General features: G+C 50.2%; 2 protein-coding genes across 3 annotated transcripts; both read left to right on the forward strand.

The window, feature by feature from the left end:
• Positions 1-1,738: 1,738 nt before the first annotated feature.
• Positions 1,739-7,033, forward strand: LOC123149541 (phosphoenolpyruvate phosphatase). 2 transcript variants are annotated; one of them, XM_044569222.1, is made up of 11 exons: positions 1,759-1,885; positions 1,916-1,976; positions 2,625-2,839; positions 2,921-3,121; positions 3,578-3,689; positions 4,061-4,284; positions 4,757-4,895; positions 5,623-5,843; positions 6,029-6,150; positions 6,251-6,412; positions 6,548-7,033. In XM_044569222.1, the coding sequence occupies exons 3-11, from the start codon at positions 2,669-2,671 to the stop codon at positions 6,627-6,629; spliced, it is 1,434 nt and encodes a 477-aa protein (XP_044425157.1). In that variant the 5' UTR covers positions 1,759-1,885; positions 1,916-1,976; positions 2,625-2,668; the 3' UTR covers positions 6,630-7,033. The 2 variants fall into 2 exon arrangements, with proteins under 2 accessions (XP_044425158.1, XP_044425157.1); XM_044569223.1 differs by having other exon boundaries at positions 1,739-1,976.
• An 8,066-nt stretch (positions 7,034-15,099) lies between these two features.
• On the forward strand, positions 15,100-17,158 carry LOC123146873 (cytochrome P450 93G2-like). Its single transcript, XM_044566143.1, has 2 exons — positions 15,100-16,256; positions 16,344-17,158. Exons 1-2 carry the CDS (start codon positions 15,339-15,341, stop codon positions 16,965-16,967), a joined length of 1,542 nt encoding a protein of 513 aa, XP_044422078.1. The 5' UTR covers positions 15,100-15,338; the 3' UTR covers positions 16,968-17,158.
• Positions 17,159-17,867: the final 709 nt, after the last annotated feature.

Below are 17,867 nucleotides of genomic sequence, written 5' to 3' on the forward strand. Positions count from 1 at the left end.
TCTAAAAAAAAACTTTAGTACCGGTTGGTAACACCAACCGGTACTAAAGGTCCCCCATGCCACGACGCGAGCTCACGCCACGTGGTGGGCCTTTAGTAGCGGTTCGTGCCGAACCGGTACTAAAGGGGGGGGGGGGCTTTAGTGCCGGTTGCAGAACCGGCACTAAAGGGCCTTACGAACCGGTGCTATTGCCCGGTTCTGCACTAGTGAGTATAATCTAGTAATTCCATGCATGTCCAATGGTGTGTGCTAGGACTGTGTTTTTCGGCAACGAATCCACTTTGAACTTGATAAATGTATATTATTTGTGAAGTATGTGTTGCGGTGGCGATGATGGCTGGTGGATCCACACACCAGCGATAAGGCCAATCGATGGAGTACTTCGAACAAGGAAGTAGGGGTAGTTCAGAGTCACTACTCGCATGGACCTGTTGCTATGCATAGTGGTACGCTGCAAAGAGATCACTATAATGGACAATCTTGGCTAACAGACATGAAAACCTTGAAGATAATCCCACCCATAGGTGGAGCTGAAACTAAGTCACCCCAATGCACCACTTTAACATTACATATTTTTTTGAGCAACAATGTACTAAATAAAAATGTGATTCGTAATGTCTAGTTAAGAGAGGCATCCCACGAGGAACTTCAAAAGTTATGGAAGTGATGAATGTACTTCACAACACTACAGACCAAACAATTAGCCCTAAAATCCAGAAAAGGCTGGAGAGAGAATTATTCCAACTTATTCAAGATTTAAAAAAACTCAAGAAGATAAGATAGTTGGATGGAAAATATCACACTCATAATGTACAGACTGTCGAACATATAAAAGTTTATGTATGAATATAAAAAAAACATATATATATATATGAAAATGTAGCAATAAAAATACACTTGCTATATACAAACAGACTTCAATACAAATTATGCACAAAAAATAGTTTTTTTAAGTTAGGAAGCCTAGAAAAATAATTTTTACACTAATTATAGAATTGCGAATCAGGGTATGCAAATTTGTGGTACCTACACACCAAAGTTTGGATTGTGGATCATGGTGGCTAATCACGTCGTCGGTCCGCGGAAGGTCTACTGAGGGTCTAGGGTAGAACGTCGCCGTGTCGGCTGGCTGCCCACCATGGTTGGCGATCGCGAGGGGGTATGGGAGGGGTGTCATATGACTAAGAGTTACATTAATATCTGCTGGAGACATGGTATCATGAAGCTCTATAAGATGAAATGCTCTCAGTAAAGATGTTGCAATTGGCTAAAAGGGCGATACAACTGCTATTTCATCCGCATGGACTTGATTACTAATAAAGGTATTCGAAAGGCCCTTGAGTTGCTCATCCAAAAAGACGATAAGCCCTGAGCGGTGAATGTACTTGTGCCGAGGGGTGTTCCCTAGAAGCGCAAGGCCGTCGGACCACCAGGTCTTCGCCATGGCGTCGAGGTAAAATTCCAACTCCGCAAAAAAGCAAACCAATAAAAACAACATAAACTCACCGGATTCGAATAATCGGATCTGCAACAAGGGCACAAACCTACCTCCTACGACGCTGGCAAAATAAAACACAAAACTTTGGTGAACAGTTTCTTTTTTGCGAGACACTTTGGAAAACAGCTATGTTTGGGCCAGCCCGCTTTCTCCCGAGCAGCCGGGTAGCCCAACAGCGGAACCAACGCGGGCCGGGCAGGATGGACACGCGCAGGAGCCAGCCCGGACGTCATCCGACGGGGCCCGCGCAACAACCCTGACGCAGGAGTCCGTCCTCCGTCGGTCTGTCAGTGTCACAGCCGTCGCCTTCTCTCCTCCACCGGACTTGCTTGCCTCGCCCGGCCTCTCTCCCCTGCCACACGCTCCGACGAGGCGACGCCGCCGCCACGCCACCACCTCGTCCTCTACAATCCCCGCCGCCACCCTCTCCCCGCTCCCGCTCCAGCGCCTCCCTGCCCGCTCCCCTCCCTCCGCGACGGTAAGCGAACCCCCTGCCCCCGTCCCCTCCTCTCGCGCCGCCCGTCTCCGGTAGGTCCCGCTCGCTCGCTCGCGGCGGGGCGGGGCGGGTTGCCCGGATCACGCGTGGCGGGGCTCCGGGTTCCCCCTCTCCGTAAGTTCCGTGTCTCCGCGCGGCGTGCTGGCGTTCGATGGCTTGATTGGTAGGGTAGGCCCGCCCGCTCGATTTGATGGCTTTGGGAGAGGGTGAAGGACGGGGGCGGTTACCCGGATCAGCGCTGGCAACCAGCAGCCGATCCGCGGAATTAGCATTAATCCATGGCGCGGCGGGGGACACGCGACATCTTGGTTTTAGCATCTCGCAGGTTGTTGACTTTGACTTGGTACTTGGCAAGCAGACAAGTGAAGTGAGCTCATTATTATGCTAGTAATTTATATTATTGGAGACGAGTGATTGTTTGTAGTGGTTTGGCAAGTGAGGAGCTGGTGTTGGTTTCGGTTTATATCGACCCGCGGGTTTGCTCTAGATCCACAAGCGCAGCTGTGATGTCAAATTGACTGAGATCTTGCAAGATGTCGTGACTGTTTTGTTATTCTTTTATGCATCTCAGCTCTCTGTCGGTCTGTCATTGTTCAGATCACGGGAATCTCATACGTGCTCTGTTTGCAGGTGAGTTTCCACGCTGAGGGCGGCATCCGCGTTGCTCTGAACAGATGAGGGGATTGGGCTTTGCGGCGTTATCGTTACATGTTCTGTTGTGCCTGGTTAATGGCGTTTCCTCTCGCCGCACGAGCTCCTATGTGCGCTCGGAGTTCCCGTCTACCGATATGCCTCTAGACAGCGAGTGGTTTGCGACTCCCAAGGGCTACAATGCTCCACAGCAGGTACGCAACTACGCTAATAGATATACCAGTTCATCATCACTAGTGCTCGGGTAATGTACTCACCGCTTGTTCTGCTGTCAGGTTCATATCACGCAAGGTGACTATGATGGAAAGGCTGTTATAATATCATGGGTCACTCCATCGGAGCCTGCGCCGAGTCAAGTGTTTTACAGTAAAGAAGAGAACCGCTATGATCAGAAGGCCGAAGGGACAATGACAAATTATACATTTTACGACTATAAATCTGGATACATACACCATTGCCTTGTTGATGGCCTTCAGGTATTTTGATGTCCTTTTTGGTTTGCTTTGTATTCTTATATGAAATTTATTTCCCTTACTGTTATGATATATGTTCTGCCAAATATGGGAGCTCAAGTTGCAACAGTTTTCTCCGCTGTACACCATTTATCTTGTTCATCAAGAGTGCACATATCCAAATTAGCCACCTTTAAGAAAAAAAAAGGTTTCATAAGAGATGTACTTTACCGACAACCATTAAGCAAAACAGGAGTGGCCAAAGAATGGACACCATATTTCAACAGTATTGGGTTCTTCTATTTGAACATGATGTCCTCTATAGAAATTTATTCACCACATCTTCTTGTACCTGTGGACTGTAGGCGTGCCAGCCCAGTTGAGTTATGTTTGTACCTAATCTTGTACTATTTTGGTTTGGGCAAACAATCTTGTAATAATTGTCTGATGCAAAATTCTAATTACGTTTTTGGTTTGCAGTACAACACTAAATATTATTACAAGATAGGTACCGGGGATTCAGCTCGAGAATTTTGGTTTCAAACACCTCCAGCAATTGACATAGATGCATCATACACATTTGGCATCATAGGTTTGTCTTCTGTTCTTTAATTTTTTGTCTCATAGCTGTCTTGCATTACTTTGGACCTCCACAGCATTTTCTGTAGCCAGGGTTTCTAGGGCGCTTGAGCAGGGAATTCAGCTAGTTAGCTCTAAATTCATGCTTTTCACTTTACACATATGCACTACTAACATTTTAATTCAAGTAAGCATAGTCTGTGCTCACCATATATCTCTTAATGTCCAAATTCTAGAGAACTGTTGTGTCACTGTCAGGATAAAAGAAAAAAGCCACAGTAGATCAAATGATTATTAGGGATGCCAACCAATAGGTTAGATATATACCTAGTAGTTAGTGACTCAGGCAATTTTATCCTATTTTTTCTGGCTCTATTTTGCTAGGTGATCTGGGGCAAACATTCAATTCTCTATCAACTCTTCAACATTATTTGAAAAGCGGAGGAGAAAGTGTTCTATTTGTTGGGGATTTGTCATATGCTGATAGATATCAACATAATGATGGTATTCGTTGGGATTCTTGGGGTCGATTTGTTGAACGTAGCACTGCATATCAACCATGGATCTGGAATTCTGGAAATCATGAAATAGAATACAGGCCTGATCTGGTATGTTATGATGTTATCTCCTCATGTTGGCAAAATTTTGCTAGTGAAAGCTCAAAATGTATCTACAAGACAGAACTGATTGACAAAGCCGTTGGCATGTTTCATGCATCTACATTTTTTTCTTTGCAATATACCTCTATTGAATTGGGAACAGGAAACACTGTCCATTTCGTGAACCATATTGCATATTCCCAATATTTATGGAATTACCTTTTGCGAATATATGATTAGATTCAGCTGGCACACAATGTTGGTTGTAGCTGTCTTGCTACATAATTATGGCTGTGTGGGTCCACAGTATCAAGGCTATATGCTTAGAACCTTAGCCTTTTTGTTCAGAACAACATTGTGTTTCCCTTTGAACTTTTAATTAGCTGAGCTTAACAAGTCTTGAGCTTTTGCTTTATTGACGTCTCTGAAAGGACCGAGTCACACTTCTCACTTCATAACTCTGGCCCTATTCATATTTCAGGGAGAAACTTCTACATTTAAGCCATATCTGCATAGATATTCAACACCATATTTGGCATCGAAGAGCAGCTCCCCAATGTGGTATGCAGTCAGGCGTGCATCTGCTCATATTATCGTGCTCTCCAGCTATTCTCCTTTTGGTAAGTTCCTTCCTACTTGCTCTGTTTCATTTCTGCATGAAGTTTCTGATAAAGAACGAGGATGTGATGTTGGCAGTAGCGATTGGGATTTCCAAGTGCTTGGCCTTTGTCCAAAGCATGGGTCAAGCAGGGGTAAAGTCAATAATATGGTCTTGTCATGTTCTAATTTTTTTGACGGGTTATCGTGTGCTTAATGATACAACTGGTAATGTAAATACCAGTGAAGTAGTCATTTGCCTTTCGATACACTTGAAACTTTTACTGTAGCTCAATACACAGCGATAGAAGGTAGAAATCTAAAAAGCGTCTCTACTTTCAAAGTCTGAAACTGCCATTGACCATTTTATTCTCTTCATGATACAGTTCTTGTAGCAAATAAGACGTTCGTTGAAACTTGTAGTACAGTTACCAGAGTCGTGGTTCGAATGAGTCGTAGTACAGGGAATGGGGTCACACTATTACCACCTTTTCAAAACTCTGATGTAAATGTCAATCGTATATCCTAATCGGTCCGGGTTTGACAACTTTGATATGAGATGCTATGCTTAATGGTTAGACGCACAAGTTCTACACTGACAGCATGTTCTGACCATTATATATTATATTTTAGAAGCGTACTTTATTCGACAACTGAATGTTCCTTTCAGAGTGTATACCGTTGATGGTTTTGTCGGATATGCTATTCTGACACAAGTATGTTTTGTAAACTTGCATGTGGTGTTTATAGTAAAATACACTCCCCAATGGATGTGGCTGAAGGGCGAACTCAAGCGCGTGGACAGGGAGAAGACACCTTGGCTTATTGTTCTCATGCATGCTCCCATGTACAACAGCAATGATGCGCATTTTATGGAGGGCGAGAGTATGAGGGCTGCTTTCGAGAAGTGGTTTGTCAAGTACAAGGTGGACTTGGTATTTGCAGGTCATGTCCATGCCTATGAGAGATCGGTAAACTCTTCAGTCTGTTCTCGAGCGCACCCTCCTTTTTGAACAAATTGCCGACTTTGATCTGAATAATTTTACATTTTCATCTTTCATAGTCGAATCAGATGAAATTACGCAAGTCTATTTGTTCTATTCAAAGAGATCTGAGCTTTGATTTCTCATGATACTTCTATATGTACCACTTGCAGTACCGGATATCTAATATCAACTACAACGTAACATCGGGGAACCGATACCCCGTGCCTGACAAATCCGCTCCTGTGTACATCACGGTCGGCGATGGAGGCAACCAGGAAGGACTCGCCTGGAGGTAAGAGGACCGAACACATCACCCCAAAGCTGACGCACCTTGGTAGTATTAGACTCTGCTTACCGCACTCTTACAATGCTTTCTCATTGAATGTTCGTAGGTTCAGTGATCCGCAGCCGGACTACTCCGCGTTCAGGGAGGCGAGCTACGGCCACTCGACCCTGCAGTTGATAAACCGGACGCACGCCGTGTATCAGTGGAACCGGAACGACGACGGGAAGCACGTGCCCACGGACAACGTGGTGTTCCACAACCAGTACTGGTGAGCGCGGCAGCACTCCGACAGTTGCATAAACACGTCTACACTAGTGATGCACCCATCCTGATACACAGAGCATCGCTCTCCTGCATCCATCCACCTTGGTGTTTCTAAGCAGCTGGGCTGTGGTTTTGGCAGGGCGAGCAACACGCGGCGCAGGCGGCTGAAGAAGAAGCACCTCCGGTACGAGAGCCTCGAGGGCCTCATGTCCATGCTCTAGGAGCTCCTTGTTACCACCACTAGTACAGAACATTGGCAGCAGCACGAGAGTTTCAGAGGCCCCGGCGGAGCAGCAGCTTTGCTTCTGCTTTGCTTTGTGGCCGCTGGCAGCCCTGGTCGGCCGGCAGCTTTGCTTCTGCTTTGCTTTGTGGCCGCTGGCAGCCCTGGTCGGCCGGCGAGGCGGCACCGGCGGATCTCGTCGTGCCGCGGCCGGCGGCCGCCGACACGGAGGCATATATGGTAGAAACCTGGGCATTCATCCATTCCACACACTCTTGCAGACTCTGTGCTAGTACTGCTTTATGATGAACACGGTCCGACGCTTGTAAAATCCCGGTCAGCTAGATGGCCACCAGCTGCGTTGTTGAAGTCGATAGACGCTCAGAATAAATAAATTAAGCAAAACACTCCTAGTACAATCTAGCATAGTGATACGCCAATCCTGTGCCCAACGGCCCGACGCGACGGCGGCCAAGGCAACTTTTGTCTCTTTGCCTGGACGTCGCCGTCCGCCGACGGCAAGCAGCCGACGGCCGCGTCGGGCCATCGTCGCCCGGTTCGGTATGGAGCTGCCCTCCCGTCCTCGTGCCACCGCGTACGGCGCGTGGTTGGTAGGTAGTAGGTGGTACCACGAGTGCTTTGGGTTTTGGGTTTTCAGTGTAACGTTCTTCAGCTTCCCTGCCATGTTTAGAGCATCTAAAGCCGACCAGTCAAAAAAAAACCCTGACCCACCTGCACGTCTCAAACTGGCCTGGGCAGACCGACACCCTTCATATTCAGCCCAAATATGGAATAGATATGGGGCGGCTCGGACGTGTCCGTCATGTCGTGCTTGCAGTCGGGTTCCACACGCAAATGCTTAGAAACTCAACGGTCCGGCGGGCGTCTTCTCTAGCGGGGGGTGTGAATGCCGCGTCGCGTCGCTACTGCTCGCCACCTGAGGGCCAGGGGCTCGGCTATTTAAGTCGGACGACATCCCCAGCCCTAGCCACATCCGCCCCCCCCCCCCCCCCCTCCTATTTGCGCCGCCAGCCAATCCCATCCATCCACTTCTTGCCGCTGTCCACACTCACTTCCGCTCTCCCTTTCACAGTTCGGCTCCGCCATGCCCTAGCAGAAGAATACGACCTACGCTATGCTTAAGCCCAAGCATTCAGTTGCTAAAGGAGATCCGAGCTAGGCGCGCCGCTCGGTTGGTAGTGGGCCTGCCTCCGGATTCGTCGAAGCCAGGGGAGAAGGAGGAGCCGGAGCAGGAGACGAAGCAGAGGAGGAGTAGTAGGAGCCGGTGCCAGTTACTAGCTTCGCCATGGCGGACGCCTTGGCGGAGTACGAGGTCGCCCAAGTGGAGGAAATGGCGGAGCAGACTGCCATCTTGGAGTCCATCTAGGATGAAGCCTATGCCGAGGCCAACCGACAGTTCATTCGGCAAGAACGGGCGGCGATCGACGCGCTTTTCGCCGAACTGGAAGCGGAGGAGGAGCTGAAGCCGGAGCAGGAGGGGGAGTAGCGGCTGCCACCCATGTACTCGGAGCCCGACACAGAGACCGCGGACATCTTCGACGAGGACAACGAGTAGGACGGTGTAGGGTAGTTGATCTACATCATATGTAGATCAATCCTTTGCATGTTTTATATGATTTTAAGATCCAAACTATAAGATATGTGGATGCAGAGAACAAAATTTGAGGGCTGCCCAATCAATACCCGCTTTTGCGGGGACGCGGAGTTTCTGCACCCGAGCTCAAATGAGCCCGGGCGAACAGTAAAATCAAAACTAAATCAAAAAAATTTCAAAAAAACCAAATTTTTTTTGGGAGAAACATTGACAAAAATTTTAAGTACTTGCAAAAATTCATCACGAAATCACATTTCTAGAAGGCGTGGCAAAAAAAACAAAATCAGTACTCTGAAAAAGCTACTTTCAACAGCATTTTGGAGCACTGAATTTGTTTTTTTTGCCACGCCTTACAGGAATGTGATTTCATGATAAATTTTTGCAAGCACTTAGAACTTTTGTCAATGTTTCTCCCAAAAAAAATTGGAATTTTTTGAACTTTTTCGGTTTTTTTTTCGATTTTACTGTTCACCGAGCTCAAATGAGCTCGGGAGCAGAAAGGCACTTTCGCTTTTGCGGCCCTATTTGCTGTGTCTTGCTATAGAGGCTCTCAAGAGAAGCTCTTCTTCTAGAGCAGAATCTGTCTCACGTCATGCAAAAACTCGTCCTGCTCACTCTGTACGTATGAAAAAGGAAATGCAGGGTTTGTAGATGCTCACTCTGGCTGCTCTCGAACACGAGGAGAAAAAGGACATGCAGACATCATGAGCCACTTCAATCAAACGTGAAAAAAAATTACATGATTTGTATTACCAGCAAGGCATTTCCATGGGCACGACTTTCCGTTTTGAATACCTCTATCGTGTGGCGGCTCTAGCGAATAAGAGCATCTCCACCCGCGCCCTCAACAGGTCTCTCAGGCAACTTCTTCGGTGCTGGCATTGAAAAAACGTCCCAGTCGCGTTCCCAGGACGCCGCAATCCGTCGGCTTGGCCCGTTTTTGGGCTCGGCGATCGCAGGCCGTACTCGGCGCACTGGGGGCGCTCGGGGGATCCGGCGCAAGGGAAAAGCACGTCTGGCCCACACCGTCAGGCGAAAAGTCAAATCTTTTTTCCAGATTCGCCTCCCACCCCCCGCGCGCTCGACCGCCAACCGGCTGATCCTGGCACTACCCATCGCCCTCCACCGCTAGATAGCCCATCCCCGCCGGAAAAAGAGAAGAGGTTTCGCCGAGGCAGCCTCTCCACCACCGGCTGGACCATTTTTCCGGCGTTTCCGGCCGCGGAGGGGCGGTGTAGCGACGGGTACGTGCCCACGTGTATGCAAGGTGTTCGGCGATTTGCCTGCCTGGGCAATGGACTCGGACGACGAGGAAGCGCTCGCCGCGCTGCTGGAGGAGGAAGCCGAGGCCGACGTCCAGGAAGAGGAACATCGCATGGTTCTCGCCGCCCTTGGCGACCTGCTGGCGAGCAATGAAAAGCCGCGGCGAGGTGGCTCGGCGTCGGGGCGGATGAAAGCAAAGAACCGACATCTTCTCGAGGGCTACTGCATGCTCTACTCCGACTACTTTGCCGACGCTCCACTGCACGGCGGCAAAACATTTCGGCGCCATTATCGGATGAGCTGAAAGCTTTTCCTAGGGATTGTGAATCTCATCCGGGAGTTCGACAGCTACTTCAAGTGCAAGAAGGATTGCACTGGCAAACTTGGATTTACCTCAATCCAGAAGTGCACGACAGCAATGAGGATGCTTGCATACAGAGCTCCCGATGATTCACTCGACGACTATGGGCGCATGGCCGAGTCCACCACCATTGAGTGTTTCTACAAGTTATGTCGAGTAGTGGTGGCAGTGTTTGGACCGCAATACTTGCGAACACCCAATGCGGAAGACACTGCTCGGATCCTAGCATAGAATGTAGCAAGAGGATTTCCTGGGATGCTTGGAAGCATCGACTGCATGCATTGGAAATGGAAGAACTGCCCATTTGCTTGGCAGGGGATGTACAAAGGCGCCAAAAGCGGTTGCAGTGTGATCCTTCAGGCGGTGGCAACACAGGACCTCTGGATTTGGCACTCCTTCTTTGGTATGCCGGGAACTCACAATGACATCAACGTGCTGCAGTGCTCCCCTGTCTTTGCCAAGCTTGTTGAAGGTCATTCTCCTCCGGTGAACTTCGAGGTCAATGGGCGGCACTACAACAAGGGGTACTACCTAGCTGATGGCATCTATCTGAGATGGTCTACATTTGTGAAGATTATCTCAAACGCCGTGCCAGGAGGCAAGAAGTCCCACTTTGCCAAGGTGCGGGAGGCTTGCAGGAGGATGTCGAGCGGGCATTTGGTGTGCTCCAATCTCGATTTGCTGTTGTCCGGTACCCTGCTCAGACCTGGTCGAAAGATCAAATGTGGGAGATCATGACTTGTTGTGTCATCTTGCACAGCATGGTCATCGAGAGCGAGTAGGAAGAGCTAGTGTTTGACACTGAACCATACTACAGGCAGGGTCCTCTAGCCGAAGTTGATCACCAGCTACCGGCAATCTGGACTGCCTACCTCAGTATGCGTCAGGAGATCCGAGACCCACAAGTGCATCATCAACTGCAGCAGGATCTGGTGGAGCACCTATGGAGGATCAAGGGCGACGCCGGGCTCGAAGTGTGATGAAATATGAGTTTTTATTTGTTGAACTATATAATTTGTATTGAACTATTTGTTGTTGCACTATTTTGTTGAATTATTTGATTTTCTATGATGAACTATGTGATAACAAAATTATTTATGCTGAGAATTCAATGCCGAACCACGCTGAATATGGGCCGTTTCTCGCAGATATCGGGCCATTTTTCTATTTATCTGGGCCGTAAAGCGGTCGCGAATGGGCCGATATCGGCGGCTAGGGGCGACCTGGGGGCGACGGCTGGATGCCCAACCGCCCCCAGCGCCGATTCTACCGCCGGATCGTCCCCAGGCAGCGATTTTTATGTCTCCTGAGGGGGGAGGGGGGGCAACGGCTGGAGATGCTCTAAAACGATTAGGGTAGCTGACACCCGTCGACGTTGCCGCCGGTGTGCCTCATCCCGGGTGGCCTTAAGGCATCTCTATCTGATCTTCTAAATTTGAGAGTAAGTGGTGGATTAATCGTTAGTGAACTATTTTTTTTTAATTTTGAACATTTTTAGCCGTTTCATAAACTTAGTGAAGTACAAAACCAATTCGAAGCAAAGAAACACAAATTCAATTCAAAGAAGTACTTATTCAGAAAAACTTAGTGTAAAACTTACTAATTTAACCAAAACTACGTGTAGAACTTACTAATTTTAATGGCTACCTTTGGCGATCTCTTTCCACTCGACTCTGTACAACCCACCAATCATGGGGTCTAGGCCTTGGCCGTCGTCTGGGTCGTCAAAGATGTTGTTGCCGCCGAAGATGCTGGTGACTTCGTTCCTGCCTTTAGACGCACATATCAGATGTCGTACTCGTGGGTGGCCTGCTCGGCGGAGTGGAAGCTCCCAAGCCACAACTTATTGTGGGTGTGCCAGTTCATAATCTCGGCCACCGACATCCCCAAGGCATGCTGCCGCTCACCGACCGTACGACCTTTGTGGCAGTGATGGAGGGAGCTTAGGGAAGTCGGCCAGGCGGTTGTGGGAGGCAAATGGGGCAACACGACTGGAGGAAGCGTCGCAGCGGCGGGAGGTAGATGGGTCAATGCCGCGCTCGTGGTGGCGCGAATCCGCACTGCAAATGGGCGACGGGGAACGAGGGCCGCGGGATCCAGCCATATCAGCGCGGGCGGAGGTGCGTGGATCGCCGGCGAGGTGTGGGCGCCAGAGGATTGGGTTGGGGGAGGCGGAGAGGTGTGCACGTCTTTTACTCAGTGGAGGAGTACCTTTAGTAGCTCGGGGTGGAGTAATTTTTTTACTTCACTAACCGCTTTACGTGTTCGATAGGTCTCGGTTAGACTACTAAAATTGGAATTTTACTTCTCTAACCGTTTTTAGGGATCAGCTAGAGATGCCCTTAGGGCCATGGAGAGGCGCGGTGGACCCAGGTACTTGCTGGTGGGAGGGATGTTGCTCTGTTTTTAGTTACAATTTTGAGTTTGGGTAGGGTCTGTGTCCCACTCAGCAAGCCTAGGTGAGGTGGCAGCGTCTCTTTGAAGATGAAATAAGGTGTTTCTGACTAGCTTTCGTCCCGTTGATGCATCTAGTATCGTGGGAGGGCGCATGAATGTGTGTTTTTGATGTAATATATCCGCGGATAAATAGGGTATGGCGTTGGACGATAAAATGCGCCCGGACAACTTTTTTTTTTTTGACAGAACATCTCCTCCTCTATTCAGAAGCAAGCACAGTGGTATCGTTTACAAGAAAAGAGAGCACCGCAGGAGGCGCTGAATCCATCCAGCAACTAGAAGGAGAAAACTTAACTAGTCTAGCAAGCTCATGGGCTACTTTATTACTCTCTCTATTACAATGATCATAAGTAACATGGTTGAAATCAGAGGACATGAAGAAACAATCGTCAATAATAGCAGAAGCAACCGAAGAAGAGTTGCCGTTTTTTAGGGCTTCCACTAACCCCAAGCTGTCCCAGCTTACCACAATCCTGCTACATCCGACTGTTCTCGCAAGGTTCAGCCCAAACCTGACAGCCAGAGCCTTTGCAGTGAAGGAATCAAAACAAATGCCTATTTTTTCATTCGCCGCAGCAATGAATTGTCCACTTTGATCACGAATGATTGCCCCCACGGATCCTTCAAGTAGATCTTGATCAAACCCCGCATCAACATTTAATTTCATGTATCCCTTTGGTGGCTTTTCCCAAATGCCCGGCCGGAGTTTGGCTTTTGGTGAATATGCGATGCTGAAATTTGCGCCAGTCCTCGAACAGCTAGGGCGATCCGAGTGGGTGTTTGAATTTCTTCTCCATGGTAAACTTTACGGTGTTCAAACCACAAATACCAAGCTGCGGTGACTACCATCTCTCTCGCTTTTGGAAATCCCAAGATATAGAATTCCGTATCTTCCATATGCAACAGCTCGTGCATCACTTCCTCTCCAGATTTGTATTTTGTGCACTTCTTCTTTACTATCTAACACAGCCCCAATTGTCTCTAAACCTGTACTGATCTTGGACAATCAAACAGTAAGTGTTGTATACTGTCAGGTCCCAGCCTGCATTCTGGGCACTGAATTTTAACCTTCATGTGCTTAGAAGCAAGGACTGCTCGACATGGGAGAGTAGCATGTAGGAGCCGCCATGTAAATATTTTAATTTTTGCTGGGCATTCTAAGCTCCAAATCAAATTCCACTTCTTATCAGGTGATGATGGACCCGCATTATTATGATTCAGAGCACCAAACTGGAAATTCCATTCAATTTGATAAGCTGATCGCACTGAGAAGATACCGTTCTTGGTAGGGCTCCATGCAATAAAATTTAACATTTCATATAAAGGTAAGGGTATAGCCAGGATCCTGTGAACGTCCACATTCCAGAATGTTTGGTTCACCAACTGTATATCCCAATCTCCAGTCACCGGATCAATGAGGTCGCAAACTCGGGATATTAAGTTACTACCCCTGATAGTTAGCACTTTTTTCGTTGGCGATTGAGGAATCCACGAATCCTCCCATATATTCACCTTTTGACCACCTCCAATCCTCCAAATATACCCACGCCTCAATGTGTCTACCCCGGCCATAATGCTTTGCCATGTGAAAGATGATTTTGGCTTTAAAGTTGCCTCCAGTAGGTTTCCTTCTGGGTAGTACTTAGCTTTCAAAATAGTTGCACATAATGAATCTGGGCTATCAATAAGACGCCAGGCTTGTTTTGCAAGAAGTGCAAGGTTGAAACAGTGGATGTCCTTAAATCCCATACCTTCATATTTCTTTGGTATGCACATCTTTCGCCACGCGAACCAATGCATCTTTCTATTCGTTGCATCATCACCCCACCAAAACCGAGACATCGCATCTGTAATTCCTTTACAATTTTTTTAGGAATTTTGAAGACAGACATCGCGTAAGTCGGTATGGCTTGAGCTATGGATTTCAAGAGCACTTCTTTTCCTCCAGAGGAAAGGCATCTCTCCTTCCACCCCATTAATCTCTGAACCAATCTATCAATCAGGTATTGGAAATTATCACTTTTATCAACACCCAGAGTAGATGGAAGACCCAAGTATCTATCATTCAATGCCTCGGTCATAATATCTAGAATTGAGCAAACTTCGGCCTTAACCAGTGGCGGAGCTTAGTGAAGATCAAGCTAGGCCATCGCCCCCCCTCACAGGAGATTTGTTCATATTATCATGAGTAAATTGCCCATGGATTCATAGAAATCTAGCCTAAACCTGATGTTGGTTGCCCCCCCTCCCTCCCCAACCCATTTGCCCCTCCTAAGATGTGTCCCAAGCTCCGCCACTGGCCTTAGCATTAGTCTCCGTACTTGGGTTGAAGAAAGTACTCGATTTTTGCACACTGACAAGTTAGCCTGAAGCAGAACAATAAAGATCTAGAATTGATTTTTGCGCCCGGACAAACTTGATCCGGACCTTTGCGAAAGGGTAGAGTGTGCGTGTTCGAGACGCCTAACTTTCAGCCATCCATCAGGTGGTTCGGTCCGTCTAGACATTCCTACCTGGCCTGGTCCGGTCGACACCTCAGAGGAACAGTAGCAGCAACCAACCGGCTTCTTTCCCTTATCATCAATAATATTCAATAATTTTCCTCTAAAAATCAATAATCAGCAAAGACAAACTCGCCTGAAAAAGCTACAGTATAGTTCTGTAGGAAATCTAGCAGAAATCCAATACGGAGCGCTCTTGCCGGCCGGCCATTTCGTCGGACAGTGGAAGTGTGGCCTTCACAAGCGGTAAAGGGAGACAATGGAGACTGCTGAAGCGAGACAATGGAAAGTGAGACCAGCATATGCATGGCTAACCTTTCTAATCTCTTCCCACCACGGGCGGGCGGCGCGTGCGCGTGCTTGTTTGGTGCGTCGCGTGGCGTGGGTTTGCAGCGGCGAGCGACCCACCGCCGGCCGAACGGGCCATAAATGGCCGACCGTTAGGCGCTACATTTGGCAGCAGGCGCACGACACGGATCACACGACCGCGGACGAGGTAGTGCAGTGGGCGCCATGGCGTCAGTGGGAGTGGGAGTGGTCGCCGACAGCGCAGCGCCACTGCTCGTCGCCGCCGTCGTCGCCGTCTTCCTGGTCGGCACGCTGGTCAGGAGGCATGGCGGGAATGCCAAGCACGGCCGCCTCCCCCCGAGCCCCGTGGCGCTGCCGCTCATCGGCCACCTCCACCTGATCCGCGAGCCCCCGCACCGCGCGTTCCACCGCATCCTCGCCCGCCACGGCCCGCTCGTCTACCTCCGCCTCGGCCCCTCCACGCACTGCGTCGTCGTCGGCTCCGCCGACGCCGCCCGCGACGTGCTCAAGTTCGAGGGCAGCATCCCGGAGCGGCCGCAGACGGCCGTCACGCGGCAGCTCGCCTACGGCTCCTCCGGCTTCGCCTTCGCGCCCTACGGCCCGCACTGGCGCTTCATGAAGCGCCTCTGCATGTCCGAGCTGCTCGGCCCGCGCACCATCGACCTGCTCCGCCCCGTCCGCGCCGCCGAGCTCGCCGGCGTCATGGGCGCGGCCGCCGCGGCGGCCGCGAGCGGCGAGGCGCTGGACGTGAGCGCGCAGCTCATCCGGCTGTCGAACAACTCCATGATGCGGATGGTCGCCAGCGCGCTGCCTGGCGACATGGCCGACCTGGCCCGCGACTGCGCCAAGCAGGTGGCCGAGCTGGTCGGCGCCTTCAACCTCGAGGACTACGTCGCGCTGTTCCGCGGCTGGGACCTGCAGGGGCTGTCCCGGCGGACCCGCGGCGTGCACGCCCGGTTCGACGCGCTGCTCGAGTCCATCATCCGGGCCAAGGAGAAGGAGTGGCGCGACGGTGCCGACGGGGGCAAGACCAAGGACCTGCTCGACATCCTCATGGACGCCGCCGCGGACCCGGCCGCCGAGGTCAAGCTCACCCGAGACAACATCAAGGCCTTAGTCCTCGTGAGTACTCCCTTGTCCTCTCCTCCCTGTTGTGCATCCATCCGAGTGAGGTGAGCTTGAACCCATTGTGTTGAATGAAACGAACAGGACATCTTCACGGCCGGGTCGGACACGACGGCGACGACCGTGGAGTGGATGCTGGCGGAGCTGCTGACGCACCCGGACTGCATGCAGAAGCTGCGGGCGGAGCTGGACGCCGTGGTGGGGAGGTCCCGGGTGGTGGGCGAGCCGGACGTGGCGCAGATGCCGTACCTGCAGGCGGTGCTCAAGGAGACGCTGCGGCTGCGCCCGCCGGCGGTGATCGCGCACCGGGAGGCGGTGGAGCCGATCCGGGTGCGCGGCTACACCATCCCGGCCGGGACGTCCGTCTTCTTCAATATCTACTCCATCGGGCGCGACGCGGCGTGGTGGGAGCACCCGCTGGAGTTCCGGCCGGAGCGGTTCATGCCGGGCGGGGCCGGCGAGGGCGTGGACCCCAAGGGGCAGCGCCCGCAGCTGATGCCGTTCGGGAGCGGGCGGCGCGCGTGCCCCGGCATGGGCATGGCCCTGCTGGCCGTGCCGGCGTTCCTGGCGGCCCTGGTGCAGTGCTTCGACTGGGAGGTGCCCGCCCCGCCGCTGGACATGGAGGAGGGGGAGGGGCTCGTCATCCCGAGGAAGCAGCCGCTCCTGCTCCGGCCCACGCTGCGCCTCGGCCATCTGCCCCTGCCCTAGATGACTCCATTGATGCACCATGCATCCACCCAGCTCCTAGGGCTAGGATCTGATCAACTCGTATCGAGCATTTCATCTCGTGATCCAGTGTGTGTGCATGCTGTGCTCGCCATGGTGGAAAAACAACCGAGTTTTCTGTGCGTACTGTTTTGTATTGTACCCTGAGTTATGTGTTCTACTTGTTTCTGTTGTGCGTGCAATATGCTAGATTTTCAAAAATTTCAATCATCTCATTACGTTGCAACATTCACTAGCTAACTGGCTAGTGCCTGCAACATAACACAACGCTAAAACCTGCAAGTAACCCGTAGATCCACATTAAACCTGGAGAGGTTATCTTATCACAGACTCCCATGTTGAAATATATTGGCCACATCTCTCCATCCGACTTTTGAAGCTACTGGCTGGCTGGAGTATGAATTCACTATGATATCCGAGTCAAGAGATCTTTAATTGAAGAACCTGCCAACACATTATTAAAATAACGGAAATGTTAACGCCATATATATGATGTAGTTGGTTCTGGTAAGTTTCCCGGATACTTGGGAGTTGAGGCTGAAGGTGGTTACGGTTGAATAGAAACATAAGACTAGATAGAAGATTAAACAGAGAGAACTCCTAACTAATCTATGGAAAACACTATCCCTCAGCTGGCCGACTGATGCACGCGGAGCGTCCGCCGCCTGCGTAGCCGTCAGATCGATTTTGATTAAGTGCTCACGCTGGCCACCAGTCCCATGCAGGCAGTTTTTTTGCAACAGGCGTATTGTTTCACAAGGTTTCTGCAACAGAGGTCTTGTTTCAGAAAAAAACGGTACGATGGTGAAGTTTTTTTCAGCAACGGGGTCTAGTTTTTGAAAGTCTCTGCAACATAGGTCTTGTTTCAAAAACAAAAAAATG

The sequence above is a fragment of the Triticum aestivum genome, chromosome 7A (assembly GCF_018294505.1).
Source record: "Triticum aestivum cultivar Chinese Spring chromosome 7A, IWGSC CS RefSeq v2.1, whole genome shotgun sequence".
NCBI lineage: Eukaryota > Viridiplantae > Streptophyta > Magnoliopsida > Poales > Poaceae > Triticum > Triticum aestivum.